This window comes from Leuresthes tenuis, unplaced genomic scaffold, assembly GCF_036924035.1.
Source record: "Leuresthes tenuis unplaced genomic scaffold, fLeuTen1.0.hap1 SCAF_4, whole genome shotgun sequence".
In the NCBI taxonomy this organism is placed as follows: domain Eukaryota; kingdom Metazoa; phylum Chordata; class Actinopteri; order Atheriniformes; family Atherinopsidae; genus Leuresthes; species Leuresthes tenuis.
The window spans coordinates 18,909,674-18,930,540 of record NW_027325358.1 but is presented as its reverse complement, the minus strand read 5'-3'; the positions used below and the strand labels follow the sequence as shown (position 1 = coordinate 18,930,540).

The following is a 20,867-nucleotide window of genomic DNA, read 5'->3' as shown; positions in this document are numbered from 1 at the left end:
GAATAATCAGCATATGAAAATACAAATGCAGTGAAAGTAGAAAAAGTGAGCACAATTATTTGCTTGCCCACAGACTGCAGCTTTGACCGGCTCGCTCAAAGATTAGAAGAGTGTTGGCGTGAAAAACAACTTGTGAGTAAACGCATTAACCTTAAGGGTCGCCAAGAAGTCAGAGAGGAAAAAAATAAAGCATCAGAATCACAGATCTTAGTGCCTTCCATAAAAAAATAATAAAAATAAAAGTAGTTTAATGACATCATGGCCACGTAGAGCCATGACCTGATAAACCACGGACCAGTTTATTTCACGATTATCATCTTTAATGTACCTTTTCTTTTTTTGGAGGGGGGGTAGGCGGGGAATTGTGTGTATGTGTGACTTCAAATGCACCTTCTTAACCACTTAAACAGAACTCGAGGCACGTTTCATCTCTACAAAACTCAGAACAAACATTTACAACAACAAAAAAAAAAAGAGAGAGAGAGAAGTACAAAACTCACAGCAGATCATCTTAGGTAGTAAAACAGTATGGAAAAAAGAAATATGCACCTGAAAAACAAATCTTATGAATACTGCGAGTATCATCTTAAGTCTGCTCCCAGCAGAATATAGTTCAAAAGAATGAGCAGCTCTGTATACCGGGAGGCAACGAGCCCCGAACCGCTTCCCACGTCAGTAAGACTGGAATAGGTGAAATTGAAGGCACCATCATGCTTTTATCAAGTCGAGAAAAAAATGAAATTATACACAGAAAAGCAAAGCATACAGTAAATTATGATCCTTTTTTTGCTGTACATTTATTCGATTACTCCGCACTCAAGACAGGAAGGGAGGAAAGGTTTCGCTCGTCCCTGTTCGCAGTCAAGCTGGCAGGAAAAAACAAAAGAAAAAAAAAACAAGGAACTTGGAATTAAAAAGAAAAACGGAGCGAGCCGCCATCATTACCACTCTCCCATTGCTCATCCTCTGTCCCCCACTCATTTGGTGAAAGTTCAAGATTTTAACTCCTATTTGATTAACAAATGGGAAAAAAAAAAATATAGAATGTAGATTCGCTTGTCATCTTGTCCGTCCAGCAGTATCTGAAGTGAAGTTTCGGGTCAAAAGTGTGAGGAGTTCATTGGTCCCAGCGGTCAGGCTGGGAAAGAGGCCTGTCCCGGTAAGTCGTATCGCTTTGAGATCAAACGGGTCTCTCCAGCTGCGTTCCGAGAATGGATGTCAATGTAACACGACAAAAAGTACCCATTAGTGCATATTGATGAGTGCATTATGCAATTTTTGAAGCAGTGGTCTCTCAAAAGGGGAAAAGTAAAAGGCAAGCCTTTCCTCTGGAACAGCACGAATTTTGCTTCTCACACTTCTCCAACAGTAACGGGCAGAAAACTACGATATAAAATGTGCAATAGAGGGATGTCGTGAAGCGACGCCCCAGTTACGTTAGAATCTCTTTTTCAAAACGACGGGCTGCACTGTTGAAGTTTAAAGTCTCATCAGTCCCTCCTAATGTGGCAGATTAGTCCTGGTTGTTTTGCCATTTTTCCCGAATTTACAAATTATGAGTTTGTGAATTCTTGAGATGCCCAAACTCACAACTAATAAGCGAAATTCTGTTTGCTTATTTCGTTTCGTCTATTTCACAAACAAATGGGGAACACAAACAAAAACAAAAAAAAAAAAAAAAAAAAAAAAAAAAAAGAAAAGAAAAAAGAAACAAAAACAAACCAAATATATACTTTTATACATGTGGGTTTCTTTTCTCAACGAGAACAGCTGAAGATGAAGAACACGGCACTACTCCCACACTGCAGGGGAGGCTCTTCTCAGCGGCGCTGGTTTGTGAAGCGACCCTCTCCCTGGCCACTCGAGCCTCTTCCAGAGCCCATGCCGGGTTTCGGGGCCATGCCACCTCGAGATGGCGGTCCCCTCCCGTCGCGTTCACGCATCATTCCGCTTCCTACGATGCCTCGTGAACCCCCAGGACCCCGATCGTTGCGCCTCATGTCCCGACGTTCGTCTCCGCCTCGGGTCTCGCGTTCACGCACCGCCCTCGTCTTCTTCTCCTCCACATTCAGACGCACCTCACCTCGAAACATGATTGGCTGTAGGGAGAACGACACGGTCACTACAATGAAAGTATGACATAATACTGCCCGAACCGCTTCGCCACCCACGGCTCCGTCTTTAAAAACCAACAGGTGTGTATGTCTAAATGTGTGAAACCATGACAACCAAGACTTTTCCGTATTCAGATTCCAAAAATGTTAGTGAACATAAAATATGAACATAATACAATGGCTTTTAAGTCTTTGCAAATCATTTATACGCTGCATTCATTTTTATGCAAAACGTTTCAAAGTTAAAACACTTAAGTTGCTGTTCAAGTTGCTCAACTTTTGCATAACAGGGAGTCGAGGCAACTTTCTTCGATAAATTTGAGGCATTGATGGATTTGTAGTTGGAAATGTGGGTTTTAAGGCGGTTTCATCTGCTCTGAAATGAAAGATAACTTTGTTGTCTCTGTACTCTGCAGAACTGTTAGTGACTAAATGAACACTGCAAGCATGCCGTGGCGTTTAAAGACAGATCAGACTGTTCTTATTTCAAACTGTTGTTCAAATAACCATAATTTATTACATCTATAGCAAGTTGTATGAAACTAAAGGGGGGGGGGGCAGATGTGGCTTAGAAGCTAAACAAGCAGCATGGGGTTTGGAAATTGTACGTTTGGTTCCTGGACAGCAGGACCCAGAGCTCAAAGTGTGTTTTCTAATGTGTGTGTTCACAACTTAAATAAGTCTTAAATGCAGTGGTCACTTTCCTCTTTGTGCAAAAATATCCAATCAGGGATTCTTCTGTATTCTTTACTTAATAAACTTGAATTACCGTTAAGACTTTTTTCTGCTGAAGCAAAACTTGACAAATTCGGTAAAGAAATGTCTGTCACCAAACCACCACCAAATGAATGAAAGTTGGTAATGAAATGTTGATACATGCCCCTTCTACCTTGGCCCCAAGGATTCTCTGCACAGGATCGGAGTCGTCAAAGACCACGAATCCAAAGTTCGGCAGCTTCCCACCAACTCCCTTGGTGTTGATGCGCAGTTCTACCACATTTCCATATGCTGCAACAAGAGAATATATTCATTCAAGAGCTTTGTTTTTTTTTTTCTTCTATATTTTTCCTTATTAAAACAAACAAAAAATAAATAAAAACATACTCATGAAGAACTCTTTGAGCTCGTTCTCGTCGATGTCATGTGGGAGGTTGCCAACAAAAAGTTGGTGGCTGTCGGGGTACCGAACAATTCGCCTGCTGTCCAAGTCACCAGATTCCGCATCTCTGCCACCTGCTAGTCAGAGCAAACACACCATCTGTGTCACACCTGCAACTGAGCAACAAAGTTCAAAGAATCGAGAGACGTGAACCAAACCAAAGTGTATACCTTTGTTAACAAAACTCAAGTGTGGTTTCCCCGTTTGTGACTCCGAAGATGCAACACCATCTAATAGTGACAGACGTGCAGGTAGTGAGAATAAACCCAAAGACAAAAGAAAAAGGGAAAGGGAAAAGTGGCCAAGCCCGAATCTGTGGAGAAAAAGGCATTACCGGCTCTGGGACCACGCTGGGTGAAGGTCGGTCTATCGCGAGTGCGTTGGTCTCTGGGCCGGAGAGGTGCCGTCTGTGTCTCTGGCTTAGCTTCAACCCTGGGCTTTATGAAGGATGTCACATGAAACATTAAAAACATGCTAATCACAGCTTCGTGTAAGATTAAATAAAAATCAAAGCTGGTAATGTCTGCACACTTTAACCGTGGCACTTGATGCTTCTACTTGTTTACTTTTGTCATCAATTTACTCTATTCAGGACCATCTAAAGTCATTGTCACATTCTTTAGTAGGATTCAAACACAGGCTTCGGGTTTCGTTAAAGTCTACACCGTCCTTGGGCAACACATACCTCATTTGTCAATCATCTTTATGGCCTTTATGGCCAGAATTAAATGACAAAATGACTGCCTTCACTGGCTTACAGACAGCAGTGAAATAACTACAACCTTAATAATAATTGTTATTTAGTTAAATGTCACAAATTCAGTTCACTTGAACGACTCGTGTCAGTTATTCCAAGTAGTTTCACTTGTGACTTTCCTCAAAATTCATTATATTCAAACATGCAGTGATGGGCAAGACTACATTAGACTGTGCTGTGTCCACATTACCCTCCTGCAGTGAAACATGCTCATACAGCCATAGCAAGACTATACCATATCTATTACTAATATATATATATTGTATTTATTCAGTGGGGTACTGAATGAACCAGGACGTGCTCGGACTGGTAGTCCACTTGTGTCCTGCCAACACACTCATTTCTGTTCTTTAAAACAGTTTAAGTAAGACGGCAGAATTTAAGGTGGAGCTTTGTGGGTGAGGGATGAATATTGAACATTCCAAGATGCAAACAGCTTGTGGATGCAGTGCAAACATCAAAGTTTTGGGTGAGCGTGTTTTCTACCTTTATTAGCCTTACAAAGCAGGCCAAACGTCAGGATTATTGCTATATTCATTAAACTCCTTAAACTGACCCATACCCAAAGTTATTTTATCATCCAGGAGAAAAATAAAAAACACTATGGTCTTATGATATTAAACAAGTGAATTACCTGTGAGCTTGGAGCTTTAACAACATGTGGTGAGATTCCAGAGGAAGTGACAGTGCCAGTAGGAGGCAGGTTTTTACTGGTCACCAAAGCCCAGGAGAAAGTCTGTGAGGAATGCGGTAATGCATTGTTAGGGCTACACCGATTACGCTCAACCACCTTACTCTGATCAACAGATAGTGAGTGTGCCTTTGAGCAGCGATATTACAGAATTACTGCCAATTCTGGCAAAATGTTTACAGACTGAATGACATCATTTCATAATCCAAGTAGAAACTCAAATGAAACGCTTCTCCTCCAAGTCTTTATAAACTGCTTTTTAACTCGACATAAACCACAGAATTTGCTTGTATTGGCTCTACTGCAGACTTTAGATTTACCATTCTTTATTTGTACGATAAGAAGGTACAAAACAGTGTACAGAGCTTTAAGATGGGCATCCCTAAACAGGAGTGTCCCCATAAACTCAATTAAACTACTGAGCACTATGTAAAAGATATCAGCCCACCTTGGGAGCTTCCTGTGTGTTTGGTGGAGATTCGACAGGTGCTGGCGAAGGTGCTTTTTCCTCCATTTCTTCCATAACCTTCTCCTCTTCCTCAGGCTTAATCTCCTCCACTTTAGGCTCTGGTTCAGGCTCAGGCTCCGCCTCTGGCGCAGGCTCCTCCATGGGCTCCTCGACTCCATTGCTGCAGAACACAAACCAGAAAACAGTCACTTCCGCAAATAAATCAAGCTGCTCGTGTTAAAACCACCATGTGAAATTTAGGCAGCGTTCAAACTCAAACAGACAATGTTTTCTACATCATCTCAAAACCTAATGGTCAACATTTTGGAAACTATTGGATGTAACAAAGTTTCAAAACAATTTATACAGCTGTAACAAACAATTTAACCCCAAAATATCAGTACCACAGATAATAGAAACTCTTTAATAGTTATACAACTGCTTAAAAAAATACAAAGCATCAATCACAATGAACATGCATTACTGTAACTCCTTTATAAACTTCATTTAGCAACAAGGCTACACCCCAGGCTTCAGTTAAGACACTCCACAGTTTGAAGTGATGTTACCAATACAAAGTAGTAAGACTACATTTGGTGCTTGCCTTAATGATTTTGTCAAGAACTGTACTGTGGCCTATTCATCACATAATGGGAGACCAAATTTCCCCAAAACAGCTTTAATTACTCAGGACTATGATGGATTTTACATACGTGACAGGGTGAGGTTCATAGTAGGTGGTGCTGTTGGGGCTTTCCTGAAGTGGCTCTGGGGATGGCGGCCTCTCCTCCGGCTCCTCCTCAACTTCCTCCTCTGATTCTAGATGACAGGAAGCAAATACATGAGCCCTCTCACGGTAAACCAAGAAAAGATAGACATATAGAGATAGAGAGAGCGAGAGCTGGGTGTTTAGTGCATCTTGCCTTCATCAAGCTCAGCCTCAGAGTCTCCAAAAACCTCGTCCTCATAACAGAAGATGTCGTTGTGGACGTAGAACTTGTTTGCCACTGAACCCTAAAAAAAAATAATTGTGAAATAGAATACAAATCACAACCTTTATTATAGATGTTTTAAAATGTCTATAAAATGATAAGAGTACTCCCAACCAACCAACTTGTAATAAAGATAAATTCTGATACAGACTAGCATCGTACTGCTGCTGCCCCACATTTAAAATCTGACGGCAAACTGGCAGGATGCTTTCATTCTGAAAAAGGTAACGCAGTGTGTCCATGGCTTGATTTTCTGCGCCTCACTGAGAAAATGTCTCACACTTCAATGTAGAACTAACGTGAGGAAGCTGTAAATCTCTGTGTTACACCTGAATGCCTGCAAACAGTGCTAAAAGGCAGAGGCACTCACCTCCGGAGCAAGCACAAACGTCTGCATGAATTTCCTCATCGGTTGACCATTGTTCGACAGTTCTCCGAGGACTTGCACCACCACTCCATCACTCAGTGTAGCGTGGGCATCAACATGCCTAATCTTTGTGTGGCACTCACTGAACTGCAGAGACATGACCTTCTTGTGGATTTCCTAAGAAATGTAAGATCCAACAAGAGGAAAGGAAGGAACAGATGCATAAAAATGAAAGAAAAAGATCAAAAGTTTAGTTTTTCGGAACATTTGATCAACTGACTGCAATCTCAGATCACTTCAGTGTCTAAAAAAAACTCAAATACTTTACAAAGACCTATAAACTTTGACCTTCGAACAGTGAATAGTGGCCAGTAGAAACCAACCATTTTTACAGTAAAAGCAAAGGGTTACAGCAGTTTGTGCTTTTTTTAAAATCCAAGCACACCTACCAAAACGAAGCAATTAAAGTCTTTCCCATTGTGTACTGTAATGAGGTTATCATCAGTGCTCTGCTGTTAAACGTTCTGGTCCAGAGAACAGGCGTGTCACTATGACAACATATGAGATGACATTACACTGTATCCTGCAGGCTGTGCTTTTGATAATCAGAACTATGAAACGATCACGCTACTTACTGCTACTATAAAATACTACTATATAATTTCCCTTCAGGAATTATTTAAAGTACTGTTTTTCTTTTTTTTTTTTTTTTTTTTTTTTTTTTTTTTTTTTTTTTAAATTGCACTGATTTTCAATATAATGCTGATGTCAGCAACACACAGGGGGACAAGATAAGCTTCCAGCTGTCTTAATGACAAAAGTTAAAAAATAAATAAATAAATAAGAGCGATCTAATTTCTTTTTGCCTGCGAGTTGTTGCCTCAATTTTCAGAGAATCCATCTGAGACGATAAGAGTCTGTAGATGTGTGGCTGTGTACAGCAAATGTAAGCTGTGCCCGTTTTTGTCGCCCTGTCCATAGCATACAGTGCAACTTTGTGTGCAAATGGAGCCTATTAAAAGTCGTGTCTGCCACAGAGTCATTTGACAAGGGTCTGAATGCTGATTGAACACTTTCACATTGCACTCCAGAGTGAGATAAAAGGTATTTCGACCAGTGTAAAGAGGGCTAAGGGTTTTCTACGTTGATGCGCACATATCAGGTCGAGCTTGAAAACCTCCTTTCGATTTAACAAGTTTGACATAGGGAGAAAAACAAATAAAATTGTTGACCGATTTGTCTCTTACACCTACTACTTGGAGCACTTAATTTTGTACTGTGCGTTTAATTAAATCAATACTCATCACTCTGAATATCCTACGATCAGCCATCTGTGCTACACAGCAATTCTAAAGAAACACTTTGTAATTGGACGATTTTACCCACCGCTTGCCCGTATACAGCTTCTGCCACCTTCCCACTTGGGTCAAGTCCTCCATGAACGTAGGATGAATTCCTTCCATAGAACCTGATGGCACAATATTTAAAACCTATTATCAACACATTCGGATTTATTGCACAACAGAATACTACATTACATTTCTGGAATTACCTGTGCAGAAAATCTGGTGCCTTGTTTAACAGTGTGTAATACTGCCTCACAAACTCCCGCCCTACAAGCAGGGGACTTGGCTTCTCCATCACCATTTCTTTGGTAAACAATATTAAGTGCTGAAATAGAAGAAAGACCAGGATTCATTCACTTTGAATATGTGCTCTAATGAACACACATAGTTAACAAGGAGTTTACTGCACATTTTCAATATTTCAAGCGAGCCAATCACTTTTCTTGCAACTCCAGAAAAATTAAATAATTGCAACCTCAAAGTGGCCACAAAGTTGATATTACACTTAAAGCAGAACGTTTAGTCATCATCAAGAGGTTGCATTATTCGACTGCATTAGTTCTAAGAGGACATGAACAATAATGGGAGTTGAGTGTAATAAAAACGGTCATGAAAATTCAGCTCTGAGTCAGCCTGTATCATCAACCGTTTGAAAATTTTAAGGTGGTCTTAATTGACACAGCTTACTGTGAACCAGGTAAGCAACAGAAATGTGTTTAAGCAGAGAGTACAGGAAGAACAAGGTCAAGTATTTTTAATCTTTCCTTTTAACAAAACTATGTCTCACTTTCTTTGTCTTGTTACTGATCTATATTTCAGATCAATATCCAATCAGCAACAAAAAGAAAGGCAAATAACCACCAAATTATGTGGACGTTCAGTTCAGTTCCATTCCCATTATGTTAAAAACTTTATGCGATGGTACTCATAAAAATGCCTCTCCATAACATTTAGCTCTGGAAACAAATTTTGATAGTATTGGCCGGAAACTGCGACCCTGTACAGCTACAACTAACATATGCGAGTTTAATGTCAAACAGACTTTAATAACACAAAATGAGCAGTTTCTCATATCATTTATTACAAAGACTGACCAACCACAAACTAGTAGACATAGATATAATTGCCTAATTATGTAAGAACTGTGCCAGAAAAAAAAAGAGAAGAATATATCAACATGTGCAGCAGATCCTTATCTGGTCACAAAATCTCTTCAGTGACATAAATCGTTTTCACAATGGCTAACACACTGGCCAACATTCAACTGCGCCATCACATTCATCCTATGAAACAAAGAGAGAAACCGTCTGCAGATGCAAACTGAAGCAACCGTGCCATACGTTCAAGTTCAGGAGTGAAGAGATCGAGATTTACTACAATTGAATCCTGCGTTTAAACCTATCAATCTCGCACCATGTGTTGCACGCATATGCGCAATCCTTTGTAAATAAATTGCCTGCACGATGAGGCCTTTCATGTCTATGCTAACAATACTACACCATCTCTCACATTTGTCGCATATTTACAGACGATACGACATGACATGTTCGTTACTTTCACTGTAGGTTCAAGTTCCAGAAATTTCAGAAACACGGTACGCCCCTACAATTGGCTAATTCGATGCTATCTACACTATAAAAGCACGAATGTAGATGGTTACATGCCGGCCTCTTCACTGTCACCCGAAATGGCTAATGCTAGCCATGCAAATAGAGCAGCAGCTTGCGACATTGCTACTTAGCTAGCTAGGACTAGCTCTGGCTAACTTGTGGCGTCGTCATATTTCTACCAGCGGTTGGCACTTTTATAGTCCCTGACCTCATACTTTAGGATGTATTTTAATGTTATCAACGAGCACTGAAAATAGATATTGAAGACGTAGCTTTGCTGTAGACTTCACTTGTACACTGACTGGAAGTGGTGAAATCTATCAAGCCGACGTGATGTTAAACCTAGTGATAGCCATTGTGGTGCATTAACAACTCAAGTTCATTGCCCAATTAATTCCACAACTACCAGTACAAACATTCGCGAACCACGGCCCCAACGAACCTTCCTTGAACTTTAAAAATAAACGGTAACACCGTTATGCCCAAAGTTACACTGACTTTCGAATCACTATCAATGAAACAAGTTGCGTGCTATGCTAGTCCTAAGACAACAAAGGAAGTCAGATTTGACAAAGCTCATTTTAACTTAATACGAATATCTGCTGTCATCTCTAATGTGGCCTATTGGACAAGTAACGTCACACAGACCACGCAACTTTGAATGACAATAGTCTGTTACCGAGTAATTGTGGTTTAGATTAAACAATGCACCTAACCGTCGGCTAGCTGATGTGGTTAGCTTGTTAGTCGTCTCCTAGCTAAATTAGCTTGGGTGATGGCTAACTTACCTTAAGAAGGACCTATCTATGTAGACAGAATTAAATGTAATAAATAATTACGAATAATCGTCTGTAAACTGTTCTGAGCTACAAAGTATCTCAGGTAAAATATTGTCGTTCCAACCCTCCACTAACCACAAGTATGTGATCTCTGCTGCACCAGAGATTGAAGATTTAAAGTGATAGCTACGATTTATTTTTTTACCCCTGCAATCTGGGGCAGGGAACCCCCATTACACCAATTCAACCAATGGACTGCTTACACTAAGCGACACAGAAAAATACGTCATGCACGTATCCACACCCACCACTAACTTTCCAACGTTGGGCCAAAAACAATTAAAGCATGCAGAAATGTTAGCTGTCTCTTTTGAATTTATCATTGTTTATCAAAAAACCTTAACTTACTCGACTCCCTTTGGACAAAATGTTTTATAGTTACACAAGTATAACTACAGTTTCAAATTATCTGCAAATGACCTGAATCATTATCAGCTTCTCAAATAAATTCACAATTCAGCTAATGTGAACCCAGTTGAACAAACAGACAAAAGTATCAACTTGTTGTATTAGTTTATTTAACAACGGATATGAACACTACACATTTACAAGTAGCAAAAACCTCTAGAATTAGCAGTTACTTTGAAGGTGGCATGAAACTCAGGTGTTTTTTAATAATTTGATGTGGTGGGCCTGCTTTAGTCAAAGAACAATGGGTTTATTCAAATCTGATCTTCACAGCACATGTTTGAGTTGTTAATCAGGTTGGTGAAGGTCACAAAACCCATTTCCAAAGGTTTTCACTTGGTTTTCACTTATCCTCAGTCAGACAGATTGTGGAAAATAAGATTGAAGATTTATCCTAAACATATATTTCAGTCAACAAAGATCTCATTAAGGTCTGTAATTATCATTGTATTCAAAGAAAGGACAACACAGACCGGCATAAAAAATTATAATAATTTTACCCCATCAGCAAAACATGGTGTCTTGGTTTTGGGCATTTGGGCACTGGAACAACAAATCATACCAGTTAATGCTCCCTGAAAAAGCCTTGAAATCTGTTTGTGAACAGCAGAAACCTCAGGACACAAGTTGTTCTACAAAAAAAAATTAGTTAATGTTTTGGAATGGTCAAGTCAAACCCTAACCCTTAATCAAATAAAAATGCTGTGAAATGACCACAGAAGGTCATGTTAGGAGGAAAAAGCTGTTCTCAACAAATTAATGCTCGTGTATTAGATATACTAAAAGCACAAGTAAAACAAACCTCTCTTTACTGTTTTGGTTTGCTTCCAATCCAAATTTTCCTTTTTTTTTCAATAAAGCTGTAATGTGCAAATATTTTATTGTAAAGTGTCAAACTGTCTGTCGACAGTGTTTTTCTCTGTTTGCAACAATAGAGCAGGGCTCTTACAATTGGATAACTTGGGAACCTTTGTGTGCTACGTTCAGCTTCTAATAGAGTAGTATTGGCCAATTGCCCCGCTCCTCTTTTCCAAGTACATCGTTGCCATAGTAACCGCAAACCCAAACATACAGAAGTTATGTCATTTTCAATTAATCTAAAACTGTAGAATTTCCGAACAAACACAAAGTTGATAGACGCCTCAAAGGGTGCGAAAAGCTTCAGAGAAACTTTCTAAATAGATTTTTTTAAAACGTCATGGGAACAGTATTCTCGTAATGAACAAAAATAATCCAGTGCCAGTCTAATATTTACGGACTGGAAATAAAAAACATATAACACGCGTAATAACATATGAAAGTTGACAAATTCATCCCAAAAAAAAAAAAAGTTTCCCACTGAGATGTTTCCATTCTTTCTGCGACGCCATGACTTCTAGTGTAACCTGAGTCCCGAACAAATGAGAATGAGAATTTTCGGGGAACAGATCAAGAACAAGATGGCTGTTCTGGGACAAGAAAAATATCTTTGTTTTTTCACTTAATAATCATATTTTCAACTGGTGCTCATTATTATAGGCCTATTGGACCGCCACAACCGCCTTTAAGGCAACTGAATAGGATTTAGTGTTTGCGAAAGAATTTAAACACGCTCGAGGAAAGTTTTCTAACGGTTCGGTAAGGGCGACAGATACTGCAGTCGGTTATACGGAGCAAGATGTCGTTACTGAACGAAGTTTTGTATGGCTTTCACATACATTGTAGCGTCTAATGTTTGGTTGTTGACAAAGTTTCCGAAGCTTATAGATGTATGTAGGCATTTAACAATTGAGAAAATATCGTAGAAACGAAAAGCTGAAAATGCTCCAGTCTTTCTAAACTCGTATCTTTAGTGTTTTTTTCCCCCTTTCTCCTTCTTTTTGGGGATAAGGGTAAACTTTTCAGATGCTTGGTGCTTTATAAAACAAAGATAACTGGACCATGAGTTCATCTCGAGTCAGACCCCAGCAGCTACCGCAGAGCCAGTCTGGTAGGTCGCCGCACAGACTCGACTCAAGTGAGGGGATAGAGATGGAGAACATCCATCATCAAGACCTGGGTCTCGGGGGAGTCGTTGGCACCCCGTCCCCTCCGTCCAGACAAGCATGGAGCCGGGATAACCCGAGCTTCGAACCAGAGGAAGAGATCATGGAGGCAGACTGGCCTCAAGCGAGTAGCGGGAGGAGGTCGGTGTCCACGGCCTCGAGCAGCAGCTGCAGCAGCGGCCTGGGTAGCTTTAACCGCGGGGGCAGCAGCACTCAAATCCCCCGCGGAGGACTGTATCCGACCCCGACCCTAAATGCCCAGCAACAAGACAGGCGTGATCACTTCTGCTGTATGAAGCAAATACTCCAAAAAGTCAGAAGTAAGTCATGGTTTATATTCATTATAAAGGCAATTCTAGTTACAATGTAACCTAAATAATAACAGAGGTCACATTTATTTACAAAGCACCATTCAAAACCCAGGCTGGGGAGGGCTTTTCTTTAAGGAGGCAAATTGAAATTAGTAGTTTTATAAACAAATATGAAACAATTTCAGAGAACTGGACCAGATTAGGGTACATTCAGTTAAATCCAATCAGAACAGCAAAAGTGTTGATGGTGAGATGTAAAAAGAGTCCGTTCTTGCAGTCCACATACAAGAAATTGCACCAAATACTGTGTGGTGTACTAGTTACACCTTAGGCTCTATAATCCAGCTACAGTGCAACATGTTGCACATTTAGCTGGATCAAGTCTGCACTTAGATGCCTCTTGATTAATTTAATGTGCTCTACACGTGTCCGTGTCCTCCTGAATTGTTCTCTGCTTTTCAGTTCTGTGGGGAACAGAGCTGATGGAGGAAAGTGACAGTGGCAGAGAGCGGTACCTCAGGAACGTGCTGAGAGAGATGCTCACGTATATCACTTTCCTCATCCTTATTTGTGTCTGTAAGTACACGCACTAAAACTTCTCAGAATTCAGATTTGGCTATCCTGAATAAACCAGTAACCTACATAGTTTTTGAGTTGCTGGCATTTGCACAGACAAGTGAACTGGATAGTGATTAGGTTAATGGAAAAAAGTGCTTTCATGTTGTGAATATTCAAGCAATAATGAGCAGACAACAAGCATATCCACTGAGTAACTAATTGGTGTTTTTTGAGTAAGTGGTGTCCTCTCATGCAGAAAGAGTGTAAGCATAATAATCAGGATCACGAGTGTGCCGTTCATGTGTAAATCAGCAAACTGATAAGTGAACTGTGGACGGCCTGCAAGGAGAACCTTGATTACTATTAGTTCAAATCAGTTTTGTCCTGCTCTGAAATAAGCATTTGGTCGATCTAAGTGAGTCACAGAAAGCTTCTGAAAGAGTGGCACCATTCGTGTATCCGGAAAGTTATTTTCCATGGTTCCGAGTTTAAGCTTCACGAGCTTGGCGGTTAAAAAGAAATCTGGTCTCACACATTCATCAGGGTGTTTACATTCTAATAGCAGAAGAAAAAAAAAAGAAAAAGTTAAGAGGAGCATCTTTTGAGATGGCAGGAAAAAAATAAATGAGGATGATTAGAAAACTGATGGTGAAAGTTCTCCCCTCTCTCTCTTTTTTAACTGCAGTGAAAAATGGTGTTTAGGCTGTGGTTTAGGGTGGATCAGGAAATGATTTTCTGGCCGGCAGGATTAGGGCACATTTTGCCAGGCAGAACTTGACTATTTCGAAGTTTCCTACTGCTGTGAAAGCCAGAGGCTACAGAAACACACATATGGAAGAAGACTAAATTCAGTCTGATTCAGATTTTTAGATTTTATGCGATGTAAGCATCATATTTATGGCGCACACACCCAGCGTTAGTTCTGTTTTTCCAGTCAATATTTTGTAGGCTGTCCATTTTCAGTGCTTTTATTTTGCAATGTGCTCTGCAGTGACCTATGGGATGGTGAGTGCCAACATGTACTATTACACCAAAGTCATGTCTCAGCTGTTCCTTGACACGCCGCTGTCAACCGGGGAGCCGACTACGTTCAGGAGCCTCACCACAATGGAGGATTTCTGGAAGGTAAAACGCAGCATATTCACCTCCGTTTTAGATACATTTATTTGTTTGGAAAAGTGTTTAAAGCGCTTCACGTCTTCAGAGAGGAAGGCCTGCCTTTCACACTGGGAGCACCTTTTGCAGACATGCTTTATTGGTGCATGTTGCAGAGAAGATTCAATTATGAGCGTTTTATAAATATTCGAAAACAGAGAAACAACAGGGCTTGATCTGCTCTGTGTAAAGCTACCTGTAACCATCTGAGTCAGTGACCTTCCTGTTGCTGGATGGATGTTACAGCTCATGCCCTTCAGAGCTTCTCTTCACATTCTTTCTTTAAGAGTAAACTACTTTTGTGTGATAAACAAATGTACAGTTTTCTTTTCACACCACCTGACCCTAAAACGTGTTTGTCACGCCTGGATGCCGATGAATGGCCTTGTGTTTTTCCATAATCCTGACTCTTCCGCACATTTTTAGTTCGCACAGGGGCCATTTCTCAATGGCATGTACTGGGAGGTCTGGTACAACAATAAAAGCCTGCCAGAAAATCAGAGCCTTATCTACTACGAGAACCTCCTCCTCGGGGTGCCACGGCTCCGGCAGGTTAAAGTCCGAAATGAGTCTTGCTCCATCCACGATGATCTGAGGGACGAGGTGCAGGACTGCTACAACATATATACACCGAGCAACGAGGACACCTTCTCCTTCGGCCCTAAGAATGGAACAGCGTATGTTCCTGAATGTCAATTACCTGCATTATATTTATAAGTCACTGCAATGTTTTGAAAACCCTCTCGGGAGCTTTAGACGCAGGGCTGTATGTTAAATGCCATCCTCTTGATGCCTGGCAGGTGGATGTTCACCACAGAGAGTGAAATGAATGGCAGCAGTCACTGGGGACAGGTGTCTCAGTATGGAGGCGGAGGATACTACCAAGACTTGTCTCGTACCAAAGAGGAGTCAGCCATTCAATTGCAGTTTCTCAAAGACCACTTGTGGCTGGACAGAGGCACTAGAGCGGTATTCCTCGACTTCTCTGTCTACAATGGAAACATAAACCTTTTCTGTATCGCCAGGTAAGGATCATCAGTCTAATTACACACTATTTAGATACAGTTTTTCTGACCCGAAGCCACGATAACATGCCGTCGAGTACAAATATGACACAGCAATGGCACCCAGTGCCTATACTACATACATGACAGACACGTCTTCGGTAGATTTTTGCATTTCACATTTCATTTGTAGTTGTCTGCACAAAAAAAGCACCGACTACATCGCAGCTACTGTAGTACGAATACATTTGGTGAACAGAATCTGATGGATTTGTCAGGTTGTTGGTGGAGTTCCCTGCTACCGGTGGGGTGGTGACCTCTTGGCAGTTCCAAACGGTGCGTCTGATAAGATACGTGTCCAGCTGGGACTACTTTGTGGGTGTGTGTGAAGTGGCGTTCTGCCTGTTCATCCTCTACTACGTTGTCGAGGAGGTGCTGGAAATCCACATCCACCGCCTGCATTACTTCAAGAGCCTGTGGAACTGTCTTGACGTTCTCATTGTCGTGGTACGTATCAAGGTTTGCTTTTGGGATTGTTTGATTGAGATTACATTGAATCAAATTTTAGAGGGCGTTCACTGACTTTGTTTTTGCTTGTTGCTTTTATTTCCTTACTGCAGTTGAGTGTTGTTGCTGTTATCATGAACATAACCAGAACGGCCATGGCTAGAAACCTGCTCAAAGGCCTGCTGGAGAACTACGCCGCTCACCCCAGCTTTGAGCCTTTGGCCAACCTGCAGGTCCAGTTTAACAACATGGCTGCTGTGATTGTCTTCTTCTCCTGGGTCAAGGTACAAATCCTTTCCCTTCAGTTCAGAATCAGTCTGATACAGCCTTAGTGGACGCTTTGTGAAATGGACAGTTGAACGATACGTTTCTCTCTTTCACCAGCTTTTCAAGTTCATCAATTTCAATAAGACCATGAGTCAGCTGTCCAGCACAATGTCTCGCTGTGCCAAAGACCTTGTGGGTTTTGCCATCATGTTCTTCATCATTTTCCTGGCATATGCTCAGTTGGCCTACTTGGTATTTGGAACTCAAGTCAACGATTTCAGCACTTTCCAAGCCAGCATGTAAGAGCAATTGGCTTTAGCAACACTTTTAACAAATGGCCTTTCCTGGTGTTTGAAACAAAGTCGAAATGGTTTGTTGTTTGTGCAGATTCACCCAGTTCCGTATCATTCTGGGAGACTTTAATTTCTCAGAGATCGAGGAGGCGAATCCTGTGCTCGGTCCTGTTTACTTTACAACATTTGTCTTCTTCATTTTCTTTATTCTCATGGTGAGTCGTGTGTTCTGTTAAAGAAATGCGTTTGTTTTTTTTCTGATAGTTTCCCTCATTATCAAGGTGATATGACACGTTTTCACTCTGTCTTTATAGAACATGTTCCTGGCTATCATCAATGACACATATTCTGAGGTGAAGGCTGACATGTCCCAGCAGAGATCTGAGATGGAAATGACCGACCTCATTAAGAAGGTATTAAACCGCATGTGCTGTTCAGTTTGTGTGGGTGCGTCTCGGAAAAAAAAAGTTCCAAGTGTGTCACATTAATGATGCTCCGCAATGATACCCATAAGCATGTTTTCATTGGTGTGGAATCGTGAAACGAGAAAAAAGCAACCTTTGGTTAAACTCCGGCTCCTATGTCGACAACGATCGAAGGATAAGGGGACCCGGAAATGCACCTGAAGGGTTTTCTACAGAGAGGGTGTAAATAATGGTACCAATATGCAAAATGATGCAGACTGACTTCATCATGATGACAGTGGGAGACAGTAGCATCTGATCTTAAGCGATCTGATCTAATCTTTTCTATTTTTCTTTTTTTGCTGGATGTAGTTCACGTAGCTTCTTTAAAATGAATGGAATTTCTTTCTCATGTGATTCAAAGATGGCGAGAAAATGTCTTGAATTTAGCGTAACCAGCAGATATTAATTATATTTTTTGTGTTTGTTGTTTTTTTTTATGGCTTTTCTTCATTTCACAGAAAAAAAACACATGGAACCAATATAATTATGCTCAAATGTCATTCCTCACATCTCTGTCCCTTAGGGTTGTAACAAAGCCTTGTTGAAGTTAAGACTCAAGAAGACGGCGGTAGACGCCATCTCCGACAATTTGCGTCAAGCAGGGGGAAAACTGAACTTTGATGAACTCCGTCAGGATCTAAAAGGGTGACTGGAACCTTAAGTGGTTCTAAAATCAATCAATCACTTATGATTTCGACTTCGTGCTTGCGTTTGGTCTGTTGAACATCAGATTCATGCGGCTGGTCTTCAGGGGTTTCTGTTTCTTTTGTTTCCGCAGAAAGGGTCACACGGATGCAGAGATCCAGGCCATCTTTGCTAAATACGATCAGGATGGCGATCCGGAGCTGACTGAGCACGAACACCAGCAAATGAGAGACGACCTGGAGAAAGAGAGAGTGAGTGACGGAGGCAGCAGCTTGTTTCCGCTTGTCTTGCAAAAGTCAGGATGTGGAGGCGCGCACAGCCACCGCACCTGCAGACGCTCAGTGTGTTTCTGCTCATATGCTAGGAGGACTTGGATCTGGAGCGCAATTCGCTGACTCGACCCAGCAGCGGGCGGAGCTTCCCTCGCACCCAGGACGACTCGGAGGAGGATGATGATGAGGACAGCGGTCACAGTTCTCGTCGCCGTGGCAGCAGCTCGGGGGGCGTCTCCTATGAGGAGTTTCAAGTGTATGAAGCTTTTAAATCTATTTTCCTTTGTAATTAAGTAATTAGTGAATGTTAGTTGGCTGACTCACAATCATAAAAGATAAAAGGTCAAATGTATTCAGTGAAGCTCATGTACACATAGGTGTTTATTTTTTACATTTTCAAGTTATTAATCACTCATCAATGTTTCAGCAGCTCAGTCAACTCACAGATAACTTATTCAGCCCTAAATGTGTTATACTTCACAGACCTGTTAAGGAATATGCATCCATGTTTGTTTTTCAGGTTAAGCTAGATTTTGAGGCTCTTTTTTAAATGGAAACATAGCAACAAACACGTGCAGAGTTAGACTGTTGTAATGTAACACCACATTTAGTATGTAACATGATAGGAATCCCAATTGTCATCCATCTGTCCAGGCTGGTGAGGCGTGTGGACAGGATGGAGCACTCTATCGGCAGCATTGTGTCCAAGATAGATGCCGTGATTGTGAAGCTGGAGGGCATGGAGAGGGCTAAACTCAAAAGAAGAGATGTGCTGGGCAGGCTGCTGGACGGAGTCATGGAGGTGAGAGGCACTGGACACACACAATAGGTGCATTTACTGAATACACAAAGCTACTTTAGTTGCTGTTGTGTTAGCAGTGGCTCAGCCTGCTTGTTTCCGCTAAAAAGTTACAAGAACAGAGTGAACACATCCAGATCGACGCTCAGAGAGCAGACAAACACAGTGACTAGCTGGTGAGAGAAGAGGAACATTTAGGATGGAGAAAGTCACTGATTCTTCAAGGTATTGGACTTTGATTAATCAAGCAGGCATATGATTAAAAATAGATGAATAATCTTGCTAAGTGGCGGTAAGAACTGGAACGTGATAACAACATGTCAGCTTTTAGTCAGCATTGTGTCGAAAGGATTTTTGCTGTTTGGAAGAAGCCAAAATGTCGGTCACGATCATCTATTTTTGCTCATCTTGAAACTGAAACGTGAAACTGTTCCTGCATTTCCCCAGAGTTCTCCTGGAGGAAGCTGATTCACTAGGCTTGCATGTAACTTATTCCACACGTATGACCTCAGACAGAGAAAGCATCGAAAAAACATTCTCAAATTTGCAGCAGTGCATCCGTAAAAAGTGGTCTCTACTACCATACAGTAGTTTCCCCTTAGTGTAAACACTGAAGAATGCACACACACACAGAAAATATGAGCTACTGCATCACATCAGTATATGAGTTTCTCATAGTTCTCTATAGTTGACCCACATTATTGCTGTCCATCGAATAGATGTTGTGCTTAACTTTGTTTCTTCACTGTATTTTGAACTCTGCGTTCTCAACGTTTGTGTGTCAGGACGAGCGTTTGGGACGGGACACCGACGCCCACAGGGAGCAGATGGAGAGGCTTGTGAGGGAGGAACTGGAGCGCTGGGAATCCGACGATATGGTCTCACAAGTCAGCCACGCTCAGCCGGCCACTCCCGTTGGCCCGCGACCTCGTCCTCCCTCCTCCTTGTCCACAGACGGCTTCGACATGAGCACAAATGGGAGCGCCCATATGTGAGGACCAAAAAAATACTCCATTCTGGAAAGAAACAATTGGAAAAGTCCCTGCGGCAGCGCAAGAAACTCCAGATGTGGGACAGTTTTTTTTGCCAACTTATTGAAGATGTTTAAATTACTTGACATTTAAATGCACTGAAAGTGAGCGAGGTCCAAATCTGACTGTGTTCTTTGATCTCTCCAGTCAAAAACGTATTGCTTTGATGAAATGATGAGTTTAAAGAAGAACAATTTCACATTCATCCCATTCACACATCGCGTACACCAGCATGTTCACTGTTCCTAAGAATTCAGAGTGCGCCTCTTATATCCCGTGAGAAAAACGCTCACCTGCTTTTGATCAGTGCTTCCGCACATCGTAGCATTCACGTGAATGTTGATTTTTGCTGATCATTCGTTCATCATTTAACTTACAGTAGGTACAAGCATGGCGCAGTCTGTCATATTTACTCATCCTCTGTACATCAGTTAAGCTTCACATTAACTAGCTTATGATTTTATGATACATATTGTAACTTGAAACAAACTTCAATTTGGAGTGCGGTTAGTATTCATGGGAAACCCATGCATTTATTTGACCTTTTTTTTTGTTTTTCCTGTATCTTGAATTAAATTTTTCTTTTGTTTCTTTTTCTTTTTTTTTTTTTTTTTACAATCTAATTTCTAATATGTCGCTCTAAATAAAGTGTTATAAAAAAATGGAGTGTTTGTTTGATTTATGACTATAAAAATAATCAATTTCAGTCAAACCGACTAGTTTCGCAGTTACATACTGAACGTGGGCTTCAGGTGCAGCGCATACGCTTTGATTTGAAGGTAATCGCATCCAAACTAGAGAAA

At 41.1% G+C, this 20,867-nt stretch overlaps 2 protein-coding genes across 8 annotated transcripts; one reads left to right on the top strand and one right to left on the bottom strand.

The window, feature by feature from the left end:
- Window positions 1-329: 329 nt before the first annotated feature.
- On the bottom strand, window positions 330-10,455 carry g3bp2a (G3BP stress granule assembly factor 2a). Of its 6 annotated transcripts, none has more exons than XM_072384940.1 (13): window positions 10,273-10,454; window positions 8,081-8,199; window positions 7,915-7,996; window positions 6,532-6,705; window positions 6,093-6,183; window positions 5,883-5,988; window positions 5,170-5,350; window positions 4,665-4,766; window positions 3,608-3,710; window positions 3,444-3,503; window positions 3,219-3,350; window positions 3,004-3,122; window positions 330-2,099 (listed from the first exon to the last, which is right to left on the bottom strand). In XM_072384940.1, exons 2-13 carry the CDS (start codon window positions 8,173-8,175, stop codon window positions 1,821-1,823), a joined length of 1,524 nt encoding a protein of 507 aa, XP_072241041.1. In that variant the 5' UTR covers window positions 8,176-8,199; window positions 10,273-10,454; the 3' UTR covers window positions 330-1,820. The 6 variants fall into 6 exon arrangements, with proteins under 6 accessions (XP_072241041.1, XP_072241039.1, XP_072241042.1 ...); XM_072384938.1 differs by having other exon boundaries at window positions 2,995-3,122; window positions 10,273-10,453; XM_072384941.1 differs by having other exon boundaries at window positions 3,219-3,347; window positions 10,273-10,453.
- A 1,673-nt stretch (window positions 10,456-12,128) lies between these two features.
- Window positions 12,129-20,626, top strand: pkd2 (polycystic kidney disease 2). Of its 2 annotated transcripts, none has more exons than XM_072384937.1 (15): window positions 12,129-13,075; window positions 13,529-13,642; window positions 14,616-14,749; window positions 15,206-15,456; window positions 15,580-15,804; window positions 16,062-16,290; window positions 16,404-16,574; window positions 16,675-16,856; window positions 16,945-17,065; window positions 17,165-17,263; window positions 17,841-17,962; window positions 18,096-18,213; window positions 18,330-18,490; window positions 18,889-19,036; window positions 19,819-20,626. In XM_072384937.1, the coding sequence occupies exons 1-15, from the start codon at window positions 12,652-12,654 to the stop codon at window positions 20,026-20,028; spliced, it is 2,709 nt and encodes a 902-aa protein (XP_072241038.1). In that variant the 5' UTR covers window positions 12,129-12,651; the 3' UTR covers window positions 20,029-20,626. The 2 variants fall into 2 exon arrangements, with proteins under 2 accessions (XP_072241038.1, XP_072241037.1); XM_072384936.1 differs by having other exon boundaries at window positions 18,327-18,490.
- The last annotated feature ends 241 nt before the right edge of the window (window positions 20,627-20,867 follow it).